This window comes from Panthera onca, chromosome A1 (genome assembly GCF_046562875.1).
Source record: "Panthera onca isolate mPanOnc1 chromosome A1, mPanOnc1 haplotype 2, whole genome shotgun sequence".
In the NCBI taxonomy this organism is placed as follows: domain Eukaryota; kingdom Metazoa; phylum Chordata; class Mammalia; order Carnivora; family Felidae; genus Panthera; species Panthera onca.
Window position 1 is genome coordinate 153,636,740 of NC_138339.1, and position 23,427 is coordinate 153,660,166.

The 23,427-nt window shown below is 34.5% G+C and overlaps 1 protein-coding gene across 7 annotated transcripts in view; it reads left to right on the forward strand.

Moving 5' to 3' along the window:
- Window positions 1-23,427, forward strand: part of LOC132681765 (butyrophilin subfamily 1 member A1-like) — a 77,630-nt gene that overhangs the window by 8,018 nt on the left and 46,185 nt on the right. For all 7 annotated transcript variants that reach the window (XM_060636550.2, XM_078452586.1, XM_060636547.2 and 4 more), the window contains exons 2-4: window positions 2,874-3,221; window positions 8,913-9,194; window positions 11,139-11,252. In XM_060636550.2, coding sequence (XP_060492533.2) covers window positions 2,874-3,221; window positions 8,913-9,194; window positions 11,139-11,252 — 744 coding nt within the window. The remainder of the gene's footprint in view (window positions 1-2,873; window positions 3,222-8,912; window positions 9,195-11,138; window positions 11,253-23,427) is intronic.

The following is a 23,427-nucleotide window of genomic DNA, read 5'->3' on the forward strand; positions in this document are numbered from 1 at the left end:
GGCATCTGCTTGGGAATACTCCTTAAATTCCCTGTCCAGAGGTAGCTGAACCAGATAATTGGCTGCAATTAGCATAGCCATTAATCTAGTAGATAAATGAAGGAGAAAAGTCCACTGACAACAAGACTCAGGAAATATTCCTCCAGGACTCTCAAAATCTATTCCTGATCCCACATAACAGAAGAAGAAACAAGAAGGAAGCTAGTGAGTTAGGAAAAACACAGCAGGCATGTATAGGATCTTGTTAGCAAAGTGTTTATAAGAGAGACAAGGTGGGGGTGCATAGAAAACATGACAGAACACAAGTGATGTGGTAAATTAACAGAAGTAGAAGAACTGATGCAAATGGGTAAGAAGAAGTTGTCTTTAGTCCCCGTAAAGGAGTATAGACAGATCATCCTTGTGGCACACGGCCATAAAGATCTGACCAAATGTGATTTTGTTCCATTTTCCCTGAAACCTACAAAGAAGGTCTAATCTATAAATAGTATTGAATTTGAAGGTCCCATTAATGGACCAATTTTCATCATTCTTCAGAGAATGTTGAGGCCAGGCACTGTTACTGAAGAAGATGAAATGCTTCCTTAAATCCTGTTGTCCAAGGTCACCCCAGTGTGTTAGGAGACAGCCTGAAGGGAAAATCCTTTGGGAGTGAGGAAGTTGATCACATGGTCGATTCATAGAAAACAAGGAGATCACATTAACAATCTAGGAGTCCATTACCAAAATCCCCCTCAGCTCTGAATGCCACCACATCATGAATATTGGTGAAGGTTCCTGGGATCAGAGTGGTGGGAGGCATCCTTCTTTGGTGACCACTCTGATACTTTTGTACTACCTGAAAAGGGATGTTCAAATTTCACTGCCCTATTGTATCCTAGGCTACAACAGGTGTTGGTGAATGGACTGAAATGCCACAAAGAGTGTGATTTCTTTCCATTTTGAAGGGGTCAATATATTTGGCAACTAGTAATAGCCTCAAGGTCTAGTATTAATGGATAAGGCATAGGTTGTTAAGAAGGGGCAGCTATTTGATATCATATTAAGCATCATATACCTAGGGTAGAAGTACTTTCAATCTCTTGATTTCAGCTCAGGTCATGATCTAACTGAGATTGAGCTTCACATTGTGCTCTCCCTGATAGTGTTGAGCCTGCTTGGGATTCTCTCTCTTAATGTTTCTCTCCGCCCGTCCCCTGCTCATGCTCTCTCTCAAAATAAATAAATAAACTTAAACATAATAATAATAATGACAATAATAATAATAACACCAAACCATACTGCAATGACATTGTAAGCAATCTGCTAATGAAATTTGTCATGGAACAGTCAGTAAGGTTTCAAGAGAGAAAGAAACCTAGCCCACTTTTCCAGCCAAGCTGGTTCAGTCCATTACTTGCATATCTCAAAATATATGATAAAAACTGATACTTAAATACTTAAATATGAAAGTAAATTTTGTTTTAAATTCATTTTGTTATTAGTGTGTTTATCTGTACAACTTTCCTTACATTAATGACATGTGAGCAGTTAGAACTTGGAGCCATGCATGCCTAGGTTAAACATACACAGTGACAGAGTGAAAGTGGTACTATCATGTTTGATGTTTACATTTCAGAATGATAGCCCTCCATCCTTAAGAAAGATATATTCGATGGGTGACTTGGGTGGCTCAGTCAGTTAAGCGTCTGACTCTTAATTTCGGTTCAAGTCATGATCTCACGATTTATGATTTCGAGCCTGACATGGAGAACTGCCATCAGTCTCTGTGCTGACAGCATGGAGCCTGCTTTGGAGTCTCTATCTCTTTTCTCCATGACCCTTCCTGCTCTCTCTCTCAAAAATAAATAAATAAACATTTAAAAAATATATTTGAATTTCAATATTGGAACAAAAGATTATGTAGCCTTTTAAAATATATAAGCCAGGTAAAATTTATTGTTTTAAGATTGGTTTTAACCAATGGTTACTCTTTATGCCTATACTCAGAGAGAACTTACAGTAAAATTCTAGAAAATTTATGTTGTAGACAGGATCTCATACTTATGTTCTAAACTGGGTAAATATTATGAATAGAATTATGTTCTTTCTTAACATAACCACTTAAGTTTTAATAGTTTCATCTTATATTTCTTTATAGATTATATTATATAACACATGGTGTAAAGCAAGGAAACATTTGGGTATTACTATTAGAATACTTAGATCATACAATCTAACAAAGAATAAGTATTTAGGGGCAATTTAGCATTTACTGAATCCATTAATCATTGACTCAATTATTAATTGTTGACTGACTCAATACTTTCATGTGTTAAATGATAATATATTCTATAACACATGAAATTTTTATAAGCCATAAACAATGAGATTTATATAATTTGAATTCTAATCCTAGGAAAAGGGAAAAACAATTAATATATTTTTTTTAAGATCAAATGACTATTGCATGTTGGCATTATGTTCTGTATTATCTTTTATGCTAACAGTGTATTTGGGCATCTATATTTTATTTTATTTTTTATTTTTTTTGTTTTTAACATTTATTTATTTTTGAGAGACACAGTGTGAGTGGGGGAGGGAGAGAAGGAGATGCAGAATCTGAAGCAGGCTCCAGACTCTGGGCTGTCAGAGAAGAGTCTGTTGCATGGCTCGAACTAAGAACCATGAGATCATGACCTGAGCTGAAGTCAGACGCTCACCCATCTGAGCCACCCAGGCACCCCTGGACAGCTTTATTTGAAATCTGTTCATTAATCATCTACAATTTCCTATGTTAATTAAACTGGTCTAATTTTTTACTGATCAGATGGCCACAACCATGCTTGTCAAGGTCTCAGTAATGATTCCATTGTTTTAAAAATTATTTCCAGGGCAATTCCAGGTCATAGGACCAAGAGCACCAGTCATTGCCTTTGTTGGGGAAGAGGTTGTGGTTTCCTGTCATCTCAACCCATCAATAAATGCTCAGAACATGGAAGTGAGATGGTACCGAAATGATCCTTCAGGCCTGGTGCATTATTATGGGACTTCCCAGGATCATATGGACCAGCAAATGCCAGAGTACCAAGGGAGGACCAAGTTCCTGAAGGAGAATATTACCAAAGGGCTTGTTGCCCTAAGGATCCATTACATCAGACCTTCAGATGAAGGGGAGTATGTGTGTTTCTTTGAAAGCTCTACATTCTACAATAAAGCACAGTTCAAAGTGTTGGTCACAGGTGAGTCTTTGCAATTAAAACTACTGTCCAAATTGTATTATTTTGTTTCCATCAGCAGTCTAAAGTAGTGTTGTATATGAATAGAGGTGGCTAAATCTATACAAACACTATGACTGAATGCTAAGAAAGTTAAATATGCAATCTAATCAGTCTGCCTCAACATTCTTGGGTGGTAGTAAAAACACATTTTAATCATTTGTCAACATAATTTCTTTGAAGAAAAGAAAAAGTAGGTATTATAGTATGTTCTATCTCAGAAGAGTCCCAGAAGTGTATCTTAGTCTATCTTCTAAATTTCAGAGGGAGTTAAAAGAGACAGAAAGAATCTGAGTAGCCTGCCCTCTGGCTAGGTTTTCTACACCTTGCTGCTACCCACTCTGGGAAAAGCCCAGTCACATGTGGTCTTGTTCACTATTTAGTATGACATCCTTCTTTATTCAGATCCCTGCATAATTTGTCCCCTTAGATCTCACTCGTGCTCAGATATTGACCAAAACACACACACACACACACACACACACACACACACACACACACATACCAAAACAAAACAAGAAAAACCCCACAAAACTATATTGCCATAGTGAAAGACTAAGGAAGGACTGTAATTCAACCACACACTGAGCCTGAAACACCATTTTCTCTATAGACATTATAGGGCCTTTACTGAGCTCAGAAGATGAGTTTTTGTATCATCTTTCTTACAATGGACATAAGATAAACTAATCCAATATAATGAAAGAGACAGTAATATTGACCTTCCTCCCAAAGGCAGGAAAACGTTTTCCTTCAGAACTCCCTGACCTGTGTGCAAATGCTCCTTCCTCTTATTTAGTGACAATTGTGCATAGGTCCCAAGTAACCCTTATTCCATGTTTACACAATAAAGGATGTATTCTTCTATAATTATTCATAAATTAAAGGGGAGCATGTGCAAAGACACTCGCCTGCAAGTTTTAAACACCTTTTTGAGTTACCATTTTTGTAACCAGACATTTTGAGCCACACATCCTCTGATAATATTTCTGATGAATCATGGAAAGAATAGTAACCTCCTTCTGAGATTCCTTCCTGAATTTAAAGAATATCTGCTTTTTATGCAAGTATACTCGGGTTCTTCACTGCAAGTGTCTATTGTATGCAAATGACTTTCAGTGTACTGGAGACATTTAACCAGTCACGAAGAGGCATGAATGAAACCAATTATATTCATTCATTCATTCATTCATTCATTCATTAAGTTTTCCCTTTTGAACAGGGATCTTTCACTCTATTGTGGTAACTTCTGAAGGAATCCAGGAGTTAGACATCCACTTCTATAAATCCTACAAACATTTCCTAAACTTTGGATAAACTCTTATCAAGGGCTTTGGATTTGAAAACTGTAATTGCTTCTGCAATGAACAATATGTCATTCCTCAGAATCATCTCAATTTCTTTATCTCAATTTCTTTACTTGCTCCTTGTTGAGAGTAACTCTACCACTAAATAGAAAACAAATTTCCACTATGTGTCCTTTTTAACCCAGTCTTTAGAAGAGTGCATTTCCTACCTTGATGCTCTTGGCACTAAACTCTGACATCATCCTTGTGATTGAATTTGTTTTGAGCTTCAATAATGGTTAACTGACACACCTTCCCGAATCTCTTATATCTTGTACATGAGTTTTTATTATACATCAACTCATTGTTTGTTCCAAATCATTTATGCAAGGGAAGTTGTATTTTCTACCTAAGCACAAAAAGCCAGTGCCAAGCACTTTAATTTGCACTGTGAATATATATTTTAAAAAAAGTATGCATTCCACCCATCTTTTTTATGAAGCCCAGAAGACCCCACATCATCCAAAGATATTTGGTTTTTCTCTTGTTTGGCTTTTCTCTTGTTTCCTGTGGGCAGTACAAATATGTGGATTTAATATTTGAACTAAGTAAAATATTTGCATAAACAACCTTTGACTTTAGAAATTAATGAAAATAGATGTACTTTTAAATTCTTAAGAAATTATATCATCCTCTGGCCTATTGTAAAATAAACTGGTATCTAAATATTGACATAATAAGTGATTACAAATAAGCTTTTAAGAATCCAGATTTTTTTCCAAAAAAAAAAAAAAAGACTTCTGTACTACTAAAATGTAGGTGTGCTGCTTTTTTGCCACATTTTGTTGATTTTAATGGGAGATATCTCATTTTTGGACCTGCAATCCTCATTCATTATAAATAAGAAAAATAAAGTCCTATATTGATAAAATGCTCTGATGTTCTTACCTCTTCCAGATGAATTATCCATGAGCTTGTGTAGTTCATCCTGGGATGGATCCATTTGTTTCCAATCCCATATCCACTGCAAAATAATATCTGGTGCTGTGTGACATTATAGTTTTCATTTGTGCCAGATCTTGAGACCAAGTCCTTGGTTTTCTCTAGCTGGATACCTCATATTTTTCTGTGATTGCCTTAGTTACTATGATTTTTGTCATGAATTTCTTTGAAATATCTCTCCTTCATGGAGGAATAACATTTTTCTCAGGGTCAGTAATCAGTTCTGATAAGGATGCAGTCTCTGCAGGCAGCTCAAGAATTCTATACTATCTCCTAGAGAAAAGATTCTTCTGTATCTTGAGTCAAATGGAACCAACTCATTTCCTGTTATGTTTAAATACCCAGGAGGTTCTGGGTAACAGAATTTCTGCAGAACCCACAACTGCAGTGAACACCTACATTAAATTCTACTTAAATACAATAAGCATGACTAACTTCTACTATCTGTTTGATAGTTGTAGAGTATAGGTAAGCAAATCTATCAATCAATAACTATTAAAGCAACCACAAATATAGGTTGAAAACATAACCAAAATATTTTCTAGGAGATAAGAGATAAAAATGAAGGCCCTGATATTAGGTAACATAATCAGATGGTGTCATAATGGTGAAAACTATGAGATTTCTCTCCCTGCCATGGTCATAAGACAATACAAATCCCAGACTCTCAAAATAGATACAATATGTATTAAACTCAACCTGTGCTATGTCAGAAAACATATAGGTCTCAAGTATGCCCATTAGAAACCCATGAAAGTAGAACCATGGTGACCTAGTTTACTCACCTGCTGGCAAACTTTTCTCCACTTTGACCCTTCAGTCTTGACTTGATAATTCATAAGAGAACATTAATGGCTAAGGCAGCACTTGGAACACATTTTTCAAGCCTGTGAAATTATCCATACCCAACACCCCTAATTTCCAATCCTATTTTTAATTGATGCCAGACCCAGAGGTTGTGTTCTACCCTTAGCTCCCAAATTTAGTAAGGCAAACAGAATAGCATAATTCGAAATACAACTTTTCTCTCTATAGAAAATAAGATACGAATTAAGCATTTATTGTGTTTCTACAAAGACCTGCCAAATATAATCTTCTCTTTAGAAATTACCCATTTCCCTTCAACTCGTAGCAACCAGCCTAAACACATGAAATACAATGGATGGCCTTTCAAATTGAAGGATCCAGCAAATGAAAACCATATTTTCTTTGTATTCTTAATTTATTATTTCTTTAAGATGAATAATATTTATTACAACATAGTAAGCACTATATATGGAGTAATATTTATAGCCATCATATGTGTTGAGACTCTTTCTTTTCCTGGTTTTATAAAAAGGGAATGGAGGCACAGGGAGATTGAGTCATTAGATACACTGGGTCACTAGTCCCAGCAAGTACAAGTGTAACTCTTTGACTACAGAGCCTATTCTCATAAGCATGATGCTCTACTGATTCTCAAAGCCATTGCATTCTGAGAATTCCATGTATCAGTACTAGCACAGGTCGGCACCACTCTGCCACTTAGGTCATTACTGACTTGACACACTATATACTAGTCACCAAATGGTGTTAAGGGTTTGGCCATCCATGCAATATCAGATATCATTGGATAATTTTCCTTCATAAACTTCCTAGGATGACTATCATAACAAATTACCACAAATGTGATGGACTGAAAACAAAAGACATTTACTTTCTCACAATTCTGGAGGCCAGAGTCCACAATCAAAGCGTTATCAAGGTTATGGTCCATTGGAAGCATCTAAGGAGAATGATTCTTTGCCTCTGACAGCTTCTTGTGGCCCAGGCATTCCTCTGCTTTTGTTGGGATCATTCCAATCTCTGGCTCTATCTTCAAAGGACCAGTTTCCCTGTGTCTCTGTGCCTAAATTCCTTTCTTTTCACATAGACCATAATCCTTTTGGATTAAAACCCATCTATTCCAGTATAATTTCATTTTTACTAATTACATGTACAGAAGGCATCCAAATAAATGCACATATATTAAGGATTAAGACTTGAACATATCTTATAGAAGACAAAATTCAACACAAAACAAGGATAGTTTTGTCCTAGTAAATTTTATTTTTTGTAATAGACTGTAATAGTTACTGTACATAATACTGTACAGAATGCTACACTACTATTCAATGAACTCAACACACAGTAGCTTAAACCAGAATTTCTCCCGTGGTACAGGGATAAAGGAACTAGAACTGGAAGAGTAGGTACACACTGTGAGGTTTACACATCTCTCTTAACTTGATGTTTTGCCATATCCACAAAATTCACCTTTTAAGATGATTCATAGGAACTGTCTGTGCTCCAGTCCTTGAGAAGTGAGAAAAAATGAAGGAAAAAAGTGTATCTCCTTTCTCTGAGGGAAATATTCCAGAAAGCACATATATCATTTCCATTTCACAACACTTCTATCAGCATATCAAGGCCACTTTTAAATGTAAGGTGGTTTGGAACATTCAGTCTTAAACGGGACTGGGATATTCATAGTTAAAACTTATATTATTCCCCGAAATGTTCTATCCAAAATAGCAGCTACTAACTGCATATTTCTCTTAAATTTAAATTTAGTTGGAATGAATTTAATTGACTAAAATATGAAATTCATTTCCTAACAAAATTTCGGGTGCTCAGGAACGACCTGTAGCTAGTTATTTGGACCACACTGATGTTCATAGCATTCCCAACGTCATGAGAAGTTATTTATTTAAAAATAACTTCTTTAGAGTTAGGCATTAAAAGACAATTGTAAAGTGACTACAAATTTACTACAGAAAACCATCCTGTGTTCTTTAAATTCAGTGACTGCAAATTAATTGATAGTTTTTCCACTCAACTTAGTTTTTTAAAAATATTTATTTTTTAGAGAGAGAGAGAGAGAGAGAGAGAGAGAGAATATGAATGATCCAGAGAGGGGCAAAGATAGAAGGAGACACAGAATCCAGAGCAGTCAGCAAGCTCTGAGCTGTCAGCACAGAACCCGATATGGGGTTCCAACCCATGAACTATGAGTTCATGACCTGAGCCAAAGTTGGACACTCAACCAAGTGAGCCACCCAGGTGCCACATTCTTCTAACCAACTTTAAGAATCATCAAATAATATAATCAGTGATGTTTCAATTGGGAGGGCGGCAAAGGAAAACAATACAGACATGCTTGGTATGTGGGTACTTTATTAAATGCTGATACAGCTGATTTTTTCCCCAAAGTTCTTTGGCTTAGTTATTTTTCTAACTCTCTTTTATGAATAAGAAAGATGAACTTCATAGAAGTTAATTAAAATGTAAACTGGGAAGAAAACTCTTGGAGATGCGTACTTTCTCTGTCTCTCTTTGGCTTTCCTAGTCTCGGGTACAGCTCCTCATATTCACATTGAGCCTGGCAATAGGATGGACATGAAGATGACCTGCACATCCATGGGGTGGTATCCAGAGCCTGAGGTACAATGGAGGGACCTTCAAGGCCTACGCTTGTCACCAGCCTTTGAGACAAAGAAAATAGAAGAAAATGGACTGTTTCATGTGGAATCGTCTATCACAGTTGATAAAAATTCAAGAGCAGATGTGTCCTGTGTTATAAGGAACCTAATACTCAGTGTGGAGAAGGAGGTGCATGTCTCTGTAGCAGGTCAGTTTCCTCCAAAGTTGATATCTTGAGAAGTCCCTGCTGATCAGGAAGTTCTTACTGGTAAAGACCTATGACTGACACACCAGAAGGATATTCTAATTTATCCATTTCTAAATTTTAATGCAGAGAACCTGGAAAAAGTCACATTCTGTCTTGTTTTATATTTCCTCTTATGATGGAAATGTCATTCTTCTACTTTATGCAGATGAATACATGAGTGGAAAAAAGTAATAACGTTTTTGAGGAAACCATCAAAGTTCTTTCTAAACTTCTAATCCCACTGCCTAGGGAAAGCATCTTTTCACAATTTTCTGTTTTCTCCCACCTTTCAAAATGAATCTGAATCCTGGCAGTGCCATTTATCAGCTTCATGGTCGTGAGTAACTATTGACCTGCCTGTGCTTAGTTCCCATGTGTTAAATATGGATAATCATAGTGTCTACCTCATAAAGTTGTTATGAGTATTAACTCTTATGATTAATAGCACAGGCAGAGAAGAGCTCAGACATTCCAATAACTATCCAAAGTGACAGTTCAAAGAAATAGTTTGCCCATGTGATCTCTTCCAATTTCCTGGATATACAAATACCCTTATTTGAAGTATTGTAGCCTGTCAATAACATTATTTATCTCTTGTCCTTTCTAATCTTTCCAGCTTCATCCTTCAGCCCTGTCTTCCTTTGCCTCCAATTCTTCCTACCCCTCATTCATTCCCAGAACATATTCATCCATGCAATATCCCATGTAGGCTGTTATTGACACATTTCTTCTATTTTTCCTCTAACCAAAGGTTTCTTCCTGCTCCCTCTATATTTAACCTTAACCTCTCAGAAAGCTATTCTGTCTTAAGTGCCCTCTTTACCCACACATTATTTTGATTATATGTTTCACTATTTCCCTAGAATGAATATAAACTTCTGAGGATACTGTATCTATTTTTTATATCCCCGTTACTTAGAAAAATACCGAGCCACAATATATTTTTCTACAATGCATAAATTTTTGTATCACCTTTAATCAGTAAGTGAAGTGACATTTCCTTTGTGCTTTGGTTTGGGACATCACATTGGTTTAAGTTAGTTAGAAAGAAAACTTGAGGTGGAAAATGTGAAAGAAGCAAACACATACACCATGATAGAGAAAACATTTTAAAAATGCTCATATATTTATATATACATATATGTTTGAGATCATCAATTAAAAATTACACAGACATTTTGGGGCATCTGGGTGACTCAGGACCTCTTTTGAAGTAACAGTATTAAATAAAAGAATATAAAAATGATACTCATTTTTACAGATTTTATTTGCGAGATGACACATATCTCATAAGAAATGGGGAATTGAAATAATCTCTGTCTCAAGAACATAGACATGAATTCCATTTAGCTTATCATCCAAGATGTCACAATTTTTCCTTTAATCTTTGGAAAAGCTCCACATGCTTCTTACTCATTGGTATATTGTCAAACTCACATATATATTTATATAGAAAATAATCAGATAGAAAAGACACATGGCAAAGTCAGTGTGGGGTCTGTAGCAGAAATAATGGAGAAAAGGTTGAAAAAAATACTTAAATGCATTTTTAGACTTTTATTTGTTGTAAGAGAATTATTTGTTGCAAATATAATAATATTTGTTAAATTTTGATTGTAGGTACATGGATGCCTGATAAATTATTTGTATGTGTTCAGCATATTAAAACATTTGATAATTTATAAAATAAACATCTGAGTCTCCATATATCAAGAACAGGAAAGGAAACTGAAGCCTCTTTAGGATTCCAAAATTCTTTAGAATTGCAGGGAGAGGTAGATGAGGCTTAGAATCTGTGCTCTTCCTCATAATGTCACCTAAAGGAAAATATCTAGGGATTTGTTCCCAACAGCCAAGTCTCTGATAGCAAGCTGGATACTAAGTGAGAAATTTTATATTTTTCAGATACCTTGTTTCCTGAGGACTGTCCTTGGGCAGTGGGGTTTGCAGTTTTCCTGTCTCTCCTGGCCTTTGGTGCAACAATCAGTGTTCTATTTGTGTGTACCCGAAAAGCCAAAGGTAAACTTAAAAAATGGTGAATTGGCTCATTTTTGGAAGAATTAGAATATAACAGTAACAAAAAAATCATAAATGATCTGTAGGTGGTCTTTAGCATTTAAAATTGGGAATAAGAAAACCTGAACAGACTCATCCACAAACTTATAGCTTGGAATGTTTGTCTGAAACTAGAGGTTATCTGATGAAGGTCAATTACTTCATCAAGGAAAAAAAAAACATGCTTGGTTTGTTTATGAACTGACACTTAAATTTGTGGGTTCAGAAACAAGATTATATAATGCTTTGTTTATGTGTTTATATATGCACTCAGAGATAATCAAATTCTCTACAATATAATTTAACTAAAATCTTAGTGTAGCATTAGGATTTTTTTTTTTTTTTCTGTCATCAGAATGCCATTTTTCTCTAATATTGGGAGAGGGGGCAGAAATCAGTATAGCAGTATTCAGAACATTTCTTTGTGAGCAAAAGCAAGAAGATATTAACAGATTAGAGCTTTTTCCAGGCCATGAGTGCCTGTGACTGCCTTTCTCCAGTCCCTAGAAAATAATGCATCATAAGAACCCATTTTTCTGTGCTCTGGCTTGATTACGTTTCTCTACATAGGCCTGGCTACCCACAGCCTGTGGCACTTCTGTCCCTCACTCTCAATGTGTTCAGTGAGTTCTTTAAAGAAATGCTCTGTTCAGAAATAATATTTGTGCTGTAGACAGGCTTAGGTCATTATTCCTGTAGAACTATGATATATTTCTATTTACATTTGTACTTCATTGATTGAATTTCCAGTATCTTGAAGGTTACTTTCCTGCCAATGTGATTTACCTCCACTAGGTAGGAGAAGAGAATCAGGGCAGTGATCAAAAGTAAAACAAAACAAGCAAACAAACAACAAAACAAAACAAAACAAAACAAAAAAAACACAAAACCCTAACCATGAAGAGAAGCATTGCATTGTGTTAAAGTTCTTCTCTCATCACCTGTCAGTTCACAAAAATGATATAGTTCATACTCCTAAATTTTTGTACAACTTAGAAATCCCTTTAAATATCCAATACTGTCTACTTGGTCAATATGAAAAAAAATAGTTTTTTTTTTCTAAAAATGTGAGAAATATATTTTCATGGCAGAAAAATGGTATTTATCAGTTAGAGCATAGCTGATAAATTTTATTTAATTGAAAACAATTGTTAACTGTACTGGAATTAAAATGAAAAACTTAATAAAAATGTATAGCTGACAATACTACGTTAGTTCCAGGTCTACAACAGATTGATTCAAGAACTCTTCACATTATGCTTTGTTCACCAAAAGTGTAGCCACCATCTGTCACTAACAGCTATTACTATACATAAATTATATTACTTAAGCTGTACCTTTCATTCATGAGACTTACTCAGTTCATAACTGGAAGCCCATACCTCCCACTCCCTTTCACCTCTTCCTCCTCCAGTACTGCAACAACCAGTGTGTTCTCTGTATTTATGGTCTGGTTCTCTTTTATTTGTTTGTTTTGTTTTGTTTTGTTTTCCACACATAATTGAAATCATATGTATTTTTTCTTTGTCTGACATCTCACCAAAATACTCTCTAGTTTCATCCATGTTGTTGCAAATGGCATGATCTTATTATTATTTTTGGCTGAATAATAATCCATTGTATAAATAATATTTATTCTTTCATCTTTCCAAGGCATTTAGGATATTTCCATATCTTGGGTGTTGTAAATAATACTGCGATAAACATAGTAGAGCATATATATTTTTGAATTACTTTTTCCATTTCTGGGGGGTTAAATACCCAATAGTGGAATTACTTGATTTTACCGTATTTCTATTTTTAATTTCATAAAGAAACTTCCTGATATTTTCCACAGTGGCTGCACAAATTTAGCTTCCCACCAACAGTGCACTAGGGTTCTCTTTTCTCCATATCCTTGCCAACACTTAGTATTTATTATATTTTTGATACTAGTCATTGTGATAGGTGTCAGAAAACATTGCCTGGTTTTGAATTGCATTTCACTGATGATTAGCGAGGCGGTTGACGATTATTATATGTGTCTGTTGGCCATCTTGGAAAACTTTCTTTTCAGATAATCTGCTCATTCTTTAAATGAATTACTCATTTTCTTTTTCTTCCTTTTTTTTTTGCTGCTGATTTCTTTTAGATATTTTAGATATTAAGCCCTTATCAGAAATATCACTTACAAGTATCTTCTCCCATTCAGTAGGTTGCCTTTTGCTTTGTTGATAGTTTCCTTTACTGCACACTTTTTTTTTTTTTTTGGTACAGTCCTAGTAGTGTACTTTTTGCTTTTGTTGACCTTGTCTTAGCAGACATATCCATTAATACGTTGCTAAGATCAATATCAAAGAGATTGCTGCCTATGTTTTCTTCCAGGAGCTTTATGGTTTCAGACCTCAGATATAGGTCTTTAATTTATTTTTATTTTTGGTACGGTGTAAGAAAGTGAGTCAGTTTCATTTGTTTGCATATAGTTATTCAGTTTACCCAGGCCATTTATTGAGGAAGATTTTTTTTCTCCTATCGTGTATTCTTGCCTCCGTTGTCATAAATTAACTGACCAAAGAAGCATAGGTTTATTTCTGGGCTCTCTCTTTAGTTCCATCGATTTGTGGGTTTCTTTCTTTTTTGTGTATCAATAAAATACTTTTTTAGTTATTACAGCTTTGTGGCATAATTTTAAAATCTTGGATTGTGATATATCCAGCTTTGTTTTTCTTTCTCAACATTACTTTGGGTATTCAAAGTGTTGTGTGGTTCCATACATTTTATAATTATTTGTCTTATGAGAAATTGCTATTGGTATTTTGATAGGGATTACATTGAATCTGTATTTTGATTTGGGTAATATGGATATTTTAGCAGTATTAATTCTTCCAATCCAGGAGCATGGAATATCTTTCCATTTGTTTCTGTCATCTAAATTTCTATAATCTATATTTTATAGTTTTCAGAGTACAGGTCTTTTTCTACTTTGGCGAAGTTTAGTCCTGGGTATTTTATTTTTTGGTGCAATTTTGAATGGGATATTTAAAGACATTTTTTTTCTACAGCTTCATTATTAATGTTTAGAAATGCAGCTGTTTTCTGTATATTAATTTTGCACCATGAAATTTTACCGAATTCATTTATTAATTTTCATAGTTCCTTGGTGTATTCTACAGGGTTTTCTAAGCATAATATTTTGTCTTCTGCTAAACGGCACAGCTTTCTTTCTTACTGATTTGGATGCATTTATTTCTGTGCATTGTCTGATTGGTGTGGTTATGATTTTCATTACTTTTTTTTTTCTTTTTAAGTTCCATTTTTAAGTTCCATTTGTTTTATTGCCATTTATTTATTTATTTATTTATTTATTATTTAATATAATTTATTGTCAAATTGGCTAACATACAGTGTGTAAAGTGTGCTCTTGGTTTTTGGGTTAGATTCCTGTGGTTCATTGATTACACACAGCACCCAGTGCACATCCCAGTGCCCTCCTCAATGCCCATCACCCATTTTCCCTTCTCCCCCACCACCCCTCATCAACCCTCAGGTTGTTATCTGCATTTAAGAGTCTTTTATGGTTTTCTTCCGTCCCACTCTGTAACTATTTTCCCCACTTCCTTTCTCCAATGGTATTCTGTTAATTTTCTCAATATCCACATATGAGTGAAAACACATGATATCTGTTTTTCTCTGACTGACCTATTTCACTCAGCATAATACTTTCCACTTCCATCCATGTTACTGCAAATGGCATGATTTCATTCTTTCTCATTGACAAGTACTATTCTATTGTATATATAAATCACATCTTCTTTATCCATTCATCAATTCATGAACATTTAGGCTCTTTCCATAATTTGGCTATTGTTGATAGTGCTGCTATAAACATTGGCATACATGAGCCCCTATGAATCAACACTCCTGTATCCTTTGGATAAATTCCTAGTAGTGTTATTAGTGGGTTATAGGGTATTTCTATTTTTAATTTTTTGATGAACCTCCACACTGTTTTACACAGCGGTTGCACCAGTTGGCATTCCCACCAGCAGTGCAAGATGGTTCCCTTTTCTCTAAATCCTAGGTTGCATGTATTGATTCCTGAGTTGTTAGTTTAAGTCACTCTGACTGGTGTGAGGTGGAATCTCAGTGTGGCTTTGATTTGTATTTCCATGGTGATGAGTGATGTGGAGTATCTTTCCATGTCTGTGTGGGCCCTCTGAATGTCTTCTTTGGGAAAGTGTCTATTCATGTCTTCTGCCCATTTCTTCACTGGATTATTTGTTTTTTGGGTGTTCAGTTTGGTCAGTTCTTTATATATTTTGAACACTAAATTTATCCAATGTGTCATTTGAAAATATTTTTTCCCATTGGGCCAGTTGCGTTTTACTTTTGTTTATTATTTCCTTTGTAGTGCAGAACTGTTTTATCTTGATGAGGTCTCAATAGTTTAATTCTGCTTTTAATTCCCTTGCCTTTGGGGATGTGTTGAGGAAGAATTGGTTGCAACTGAAGTGAAAGAATTGGTTGCGTCCTTTTTCCTCTACAGTTTTGATGGTTTCCTGTCTCACATTTAGGTCTTTCATCCATTTTGAGTTTATATTTGTGTATGGTGGAAGAAAGTAGTCTAGTTTCATTTTTCTGCATGTTGCTGTCCATTTCTCCCAACATTTGCTAAAGAGACTCTTTTCCATTGTATGCTCTTTCCTGCTTTGTCAAAGATTAATTGGCCATACTTTTGTGGGTCCAATTCTCGGTTTTCTATTCTCCTCCATTGGTCTATGTGTCTGTTTTGTACCAATACTGTACTCTCTTGGTAATTACATCTTTATAGTAGAGGCTAAAGTCTGGGATTGTGATGCCTCCTACTTTGGTTTTCTTTTTCAATATTACTTTGGTTATTCAGAGTCTTTTGTGGTTCCATACAAATTTTAGAATTGTGTGTTCTAGCTTCAGGAAGAATGCCAGTACAATTTTGATTCAGTTTGCATTTAATGTATAGATTGCTTTGGGTTCTATTGAGATGTTAACAACATTTATTTTTCCAATCCATGAGCATGGAATGTGTTTCCATTTCTTTGTTTCCCCTTCAATTTCCTTCATAAGTTTTCTATAATTTTCAACATAAATATATGTTATATCTTTAGTTAGGTTTATTCTTACATATTGTATGGTTCTTGGTGCAATTGATAATGGTACCAATTTCCTGATTTCTCTTTCTGTTGCTTCATTATTGGTGTATAAAAATGCAACAGATTTCTGTACATTGATATTTTACCCTGTGACTTTGCTGAATTCTTGTATCAGTTCTAGCAGCATTTTGGTGGAGGCTTTCATGGTTTTCCATGTAGAGTATCATATCATTTGCAAAAAGTGAAAGTTTGACTTCTTTTTTGCCAATTATGATGCCTTTTATTTCATTTTATTGTCTGATTACTGATATTGGGACTTTCACCACTATGTGAAACAACAGTGGTGAGAGTGGGCATCCCTGTCATGTTCCTGATATCAAGGGAAACACTCTCAGTTTTTACCCATTGACAATGATATTAGCTGTGGGCTTTTCATAAATGGCTTTTATGATGTTTAAGTATGTTCCTTCTATCTTGACTTTCTTGAGGGTTTTTTATTAAGAAAGGATGATGTATTTTGTCAAATGCTTTTTCGGCCTCTATTGACAATATCATATGGTTCTTATCCTTTCTTTTATTAATGCATTGTATCACATTTATTGATTTGTAAATATTGAAGGAGCTCTGCAGCCCACGAATGAATTCCACTTGATCATGGTGAATAATTATTTTTATATGCTGTTGAATTTGATTTGTTAGTATCATGCTGATAATTTTTGCATCCATGTTCTTCAGGGATATTGGCCTGTAATTCTCTTTTTTTATGGAGTCTCTGTCTGGGTTGGGAATCAAAGTAATGCTGGCTTCATACAATGAGTCTGGAAGTTTTCCTTCCCTTTCTATTTTTTGGAACTTTTTGAGAAGGATACGTGTAAACTCTTCCTTAAATGTCTGGTAGAATTCCCCTGGGAGGCATCTGAGCCAGGACTCTTATTTGTTGGGAGATTTTTGATAACTGATTCAATTTCTTCACTACTTATGGGTATGTTCAAATTTTCTATTTCTTCCCATTTGAATTTTGGCAGTGTGTGGATGTGTAGGAATTTGTCCATTTCTTCCAGGTTGTCCAGTTTGTTTGCATATGACATTTCATAGTATTCTCTGATAATTGCTTGTGTTTCTGATGGATTGGTTGTGATAAATCCTTTTTAATTCATGATTTTATCTATTTGGGTCCTCTATCTTTTGTTTTTGAAAAGTCTGGCTAGGGGTGTATCAATTTTGTGTTTTTTTTTCAAAACAACAGCTCTTTGTTTCATTGATATGTTCTACTTTTTTTTGTATTCTATATTGTTTATTTCTGATATGATCTTTATTATTTCTATCCTTCTGCTGGCCTTGGGGTTTATTTGCTGTTCTGCTTCTACTTCCTTTGGGTGTACTGTTAGATATTGTACTTGGGATTTTTCTTATTCTTTGAGATAGGCCTGGATTGCAATGTATTTTCCTGTTAGGACTGCCTTTGCTGTGTCCCAAATGTTTTGGACTGTTGTGTTTTCATTTTCATTTGTTTCCATATATTTTTAATTTTCTTCTTTAATTTAATTTAATTTAATTTAATTTAATTTAATTTAATTTCTTCTTCTTTAATTGGTTGACTCATTGATTTTTAATAGGATTTTCTTTAACCTCCATGCGTTTGGAGGTTTTCCCAATGTTTTCCTGTGATTTATTTCAAGTTTCATAGCATTGTGATCTGAGAATATGCAAGGTATTATCTCAATTATTTTATATTTATTGAGGTCTATTTGTGACCCAGTATGTGATCTATCTTGGAGAATGTTCTGTGTGCACTTGAGAAGAATGTGTATTCTGCTGCTTTAGGGTGAAAAGTAAATATATCTGTAAAGTCCATCTGGTCCAGGGTATCATTCAGGGCCATATATTTTCTGTATTGATTTTCTGTCTGGATGATCGGTCCATTGTTGTAAGTGGAATATTAATATCCCCTGCCATTACTGCATTCTTATCAATAAGGTAGCTTATGTTTGTGATTAATTATTTTATATATTTGTGTGCTCCTGAATTGGGAACATAAGCATTTATAATTTTTAGCTTTTCTTGATGGATAGATCCTATAATTATGTTATAATACTCTTTTTCATCTCTTGTATCAACCGTTATTTTGAAATCTAATTTGTCTGATATAAGGATGGCTACTTCAGCTTTCTTTTGAATTCCAGGAGTATGATAGAGGGTTTTCCAACCCCTCACTTTCAATCTACAGGTGTTCTCAGGTCTAAAATGGATCATTTTTAGACAGCAAATAGATGAGTCTGGTTTTTTATCCATTCTGACACCCTGTGTCCTTTAATTGGAACATTTATTCCATTTTCATTCAGTGTTATTATTGAAAGATATGGGGTTAGAGTCATTGTGTTATCTGTAGTTTTCATATTATAGTGATGCCTGGTCCTTCGTGGTCTTTGCAACATTCCACTCACAGAGCACCCCTTAGGATCTCTTGTAGGGCTGGTTAAGTGGTGATGAATTCCGTCAGTTTTTGTTTGTCTGGGAAAACGTTTATCTCTCCTACAATTCTGAATGATAGGCTTGCTGGATAAAGGATAGTTGGCTACATATTTTTCCTATTCATCACATTGAAAATTTCCTGCCACCCACTTCTGGCCTGCCAAGTTTCAGTAGATAGGTCTGCGACTACCCTTATGTGTCTACCTTTGTATGCTAAGACCCATTTATCCCTAGCTGTTTTCAGAATTCTCTCTTTATCTTTGGATTTTGCCAGTTTCGCTATGATATGTCATGCAGATCAATTCCTATTACATATGAAGGGAGTTCTCTGTGACTCCTGCATTTCAATGTCTGTTTCCTTCCCCGGATTGGGGAAATTTTCAGGTATGATTTGTTCAAGTACACTTCATGTCCTTTTCTCTCCCTTCTTATTCTGGAACTCCTATGATTCAGATATTATTTCATTTCATTGGATCACTTAGCTGTCTAATTCTCCCCTCATGGTTCAGAATTTTTTATCTCTCTTTTTCTCAGCTTCATCTTTTTCCATAATTTTATCTTCTATTTCACCTATTCTCCCCTCAGCCTCTTCCATCCTCACTATCACTGCCTCTAGTTTATTTAGCACCTCATTTAGAGCATTTTTTAAATTCACCATGACTACTTTTTAGTTCCCTGATATCTGGAGCAATAGATTCTCTGCTGACTTCTATGCTTTTTTCAAGGCCAGTGATTAATCTTATGACTATAATTCTAAATTCTTGTTCAGTTACATTGTTTATATCTGTTTTGATTAATTCTTTAGCTGCCATTTCTTATTGGAATTTCTTTGAGGAGAATTCTTCTGTCTTGTCATTTTTTCTAGTTTTCTGTCCCTTCTGCATTTTAAAAGCTTGTTGTGTATGCTGCACCTGTGAGCACTACTATATTATAGAGTGGTCATACACTGTCTAGGCCCTGGCCATTCAGCAGGTATTTCTTGGAGTATGTTACTTGCTCTTTGTTTTTGTGACTCTAGTTGCTTTATCTCCCTACTCAAAGTGATGTTTTGGACCCTCCACCAGGTGTTCTTTGATATGTTCACGGAAGTGGCCCTATGACCCTCCACGTTGTCCCCATGGGCCCCTGGAGATGTCTTTGTCACTTTGCAGTCCAGACTCTTGGAATTCAATGCCATTTGGACTCAACACTGCTTTTTTTTGAGGGAGGAGGGAACTTTGGGTCCCCCTACTTCTCCACCATGTTGTATCTCTTCTTCATTACTGTTTTGAATACAAGTGACAAGAATGGACATCCTTCTCTTGTTCTGTTGTTAGAGGAAGAGCTGTCATTTTTTTAACCATTATATATGATAATAAGTGTGGTTTTCCCATGTACAAAATTAATTACATTGAAGTATGTTCTCTCTAAACCCATTTTGCTAAATTTCTTTATCATGATAAATATCAAATTATGTCAGCTGGTATTTTCTGCATCTATGGAGTTGATTACAAAACTTCCATCCTTTATTCTATTAATGTGTTATATAATGTTGATTGATTTGTGGATACTGAACCATCCTTGCATCCCCAGAAGAAACCCCCTTGATCATGGAGAATGACGTTTTTTCAAGATATTATTAAAGGTGGTGTGGTAATAATTTGTTGAGAATTTGCATCTGTGTCCATCAGGAATATTGACCTGCTTTTGTTTTGTTTTGTTTTGTTTGCTTTAATGTCTTTGGTTTTGTTATAAAGGAAACCATTTTTTTAATCTTGGAATTATTTGGAAAATTAATTCGTTTTACATTTTTTGGAATAGTTTGAGCAGAATCAGTATTAACTCTTCTTTAAATTATGTGTGCAATTCACTTGTGAATACATCTGGTCCTGATGTTGTATGTCAAGAGTTTTTGGATGCCAATTCAATATTATTACTCAGAATTGGACTGTTCAGATTTTCTGTTTCTTTGTGATTCAGTTTTGGAATATTATATGTTTCTAAGAATTTATCCATTTGTTTTGGTTGTCTAGTCTGTTGGTGTCTATTTTTTCATAGTGGCATAATTATAATCCTTTATATGTCTCTGGTGTTGGTTTTGATTTCTCCTCTTTCATTTCTGATACCATTTGTTTGGGTTCTTTCTTTCTTTCTTTCTTTCTTTCTTTCTTTCTTTCTTTCAATAAGTGTATCTAAAGGTTTATCAATTTTGTTTATTTTTTCAAATGACCCCGCTCTTGGTTTCAGTGATATTTTCTATTTTTGTCTCATTTTATTTATTTTCATTCTCATCTTTATTATTCTCTTCCTTCTACTAACTTTGTACTTTGTTTCTTCTTCTTTTTCTAGTTCATTTAGGTGAAGTGTTGATTGTTTATTATGTATTTCTTGATCTTGATGCAGGCATCTATAATATTGAATTTCCCTCTTAGAACTCTTTGCTGAATCCCAAAGTTTGTGAGAAGTTGTATTTTTATTTTCATTTGTCTCCATGTATGTTCTTATTTCCTCTGATTTCTTAGATTACCATTTCTTGATTAAGAACATATTGTTTAGCCTCCTCATGCTTGTGTCTGTGTGTGTGTGTGTGTGTGTGTGTGTGTGTGTGTTTTCCAGTTGTATTCTTGTAAGCAATTTTTAGTCTCTTACTGTTTTGGTTCAAAACATTCTTCTCCTGATTGCAATTTTCTTAAATTTATTGAGTTTTTGTTTGTTTGCTTGTTTGCTTTGTTTTGTTTTGTTTTGCTTTTGTCCTAATGTGATCTATTCTGGAGAATGTTCCTTGTGCACTTGAAAAGAATGTGTATTGTTATGTTTGAATAGGATGTTATGTATAAATGTGTTAAGTTCATCTGGTTTAATTTGTCAGTCAAAGACATTGTTCCCTTATGGATTTTCTGCCCTGCTGATCTCTCCATTGAGATTAATGGGGTACTAAGGTCCTTTACTATTATTGGATTACTGTCAATTTCTTTTTTTTATGTTTGATAATATCTGGTTTGTGTATTTAGGTGCTCTAGTATTGAGTGCATTGATAATTACAATTGCTATATTCTCTTTTTGGATTGTTTATCTTTAGATAGTGTCTTTCTTTTTCACTTCCTAGAATATTTGTTTTTAAGTCTATTTTGTATAAGTACATCTAACCCACATTTTTCTTCACTTACATTTGCATGGCAAATACTTTTACATCCCTTCACTTTAATCTTTATATGTCTTTATGTCTAAAGTAAGTCTCCTTCAGGCAACATATGCATGGGTCTTTTATTTTAATCCATTCTATCATACAACATCTTACATTGAAGCATTTTGAACAGTATATTTTAAATAACTATTGATAGGTACATTATTGTGCTTTTATTTGTTTTCTTAGCTTTTTTCATCTTTCTCAGTTTATTTCCTCCCTTGTTCTCTTTTCTTGTGATTCGTTACTTTACTTAATGGAATTCTTGGCTTTTTTCTTTATATTTTTGTAATATCTAGTATAAGTTTTTGGTTAATGGTTACCATGAGGTTCATACATAAGATCTTAAGTATATAACATTTTAACATAAGTTCATGTTCAATTAAATTCAAATACATTTTAAATGAACTTCATTTATCTTCTCACTCTCCATTTTATATATCTATCTATATCTATATCTGCATCTGCATCTAAATCTACATCAACATCTACATTTATATATATCTATATCTATCTATCTCTATCATCTATCATCAATCTATTGATATCTATCTATATCATCTATATCACCTCTCTATTATCTCTATATCTATCTATGTATCTATGTACCTATGTATCTATCTATCTATCTATCTATCTATATCATCTCTCTATCTATATAGTCATATTTTACATCCTTTTATGTTGTGAGTCCCCTTATCAAATTTTTTAGATATAATTGATTTTAATAGTTTTGTTTTTTAACCATTATGTTGACTTTTTGCATGTCTGCTCTACTAACTTTACTGTATTTTGCTTTTACTCATGATTTTTTTTTCCTTTTATAAATGTCTTCCTTCTCATTATGGTCTGTTCGTTTTCACTTAAAAGTCCTTTTAACACTTATTGTAAGGCCTGTTTAGTGGCTATAACCTCTTTTAACTTTCCTTTTTCTAGGAAAGTCTTTATCTCTCTTTGAATTCTGAATGATAGTCTTGCCATCTACACTGTTCTTGGTTGTAGTTTTTATTTATTTTTTTTTCTTTTCAAAACTCTGAATACAGTAGGTCACTCCCTTTTGCTCTACATGTTTCGGCTAAAAAAAAATCAGCTAATGGACTTATTGGGATTTTCCTTTTTAGTAACTACTTGCTCCAATATTTCTGCATTTATGTATGTATGTATGTATGTATGTATGCATGTATGTATGTATGAATGTATGTATTTAGTACAAAGGGGGATGAGGCAAAGGGGGAGAGGGAGACAATCTCAGTCAGGCTCCACCCTCAGCATGGAGCTCTATATAGGGTTGATCTCACCAACCTGGGATCATGACCTGAGTCAAAATCAAGAGTCAGACACTAACACACTGAGCCACCCAGACACCCCTCTTTTTTTGCTTTTAAAATTATCTCTT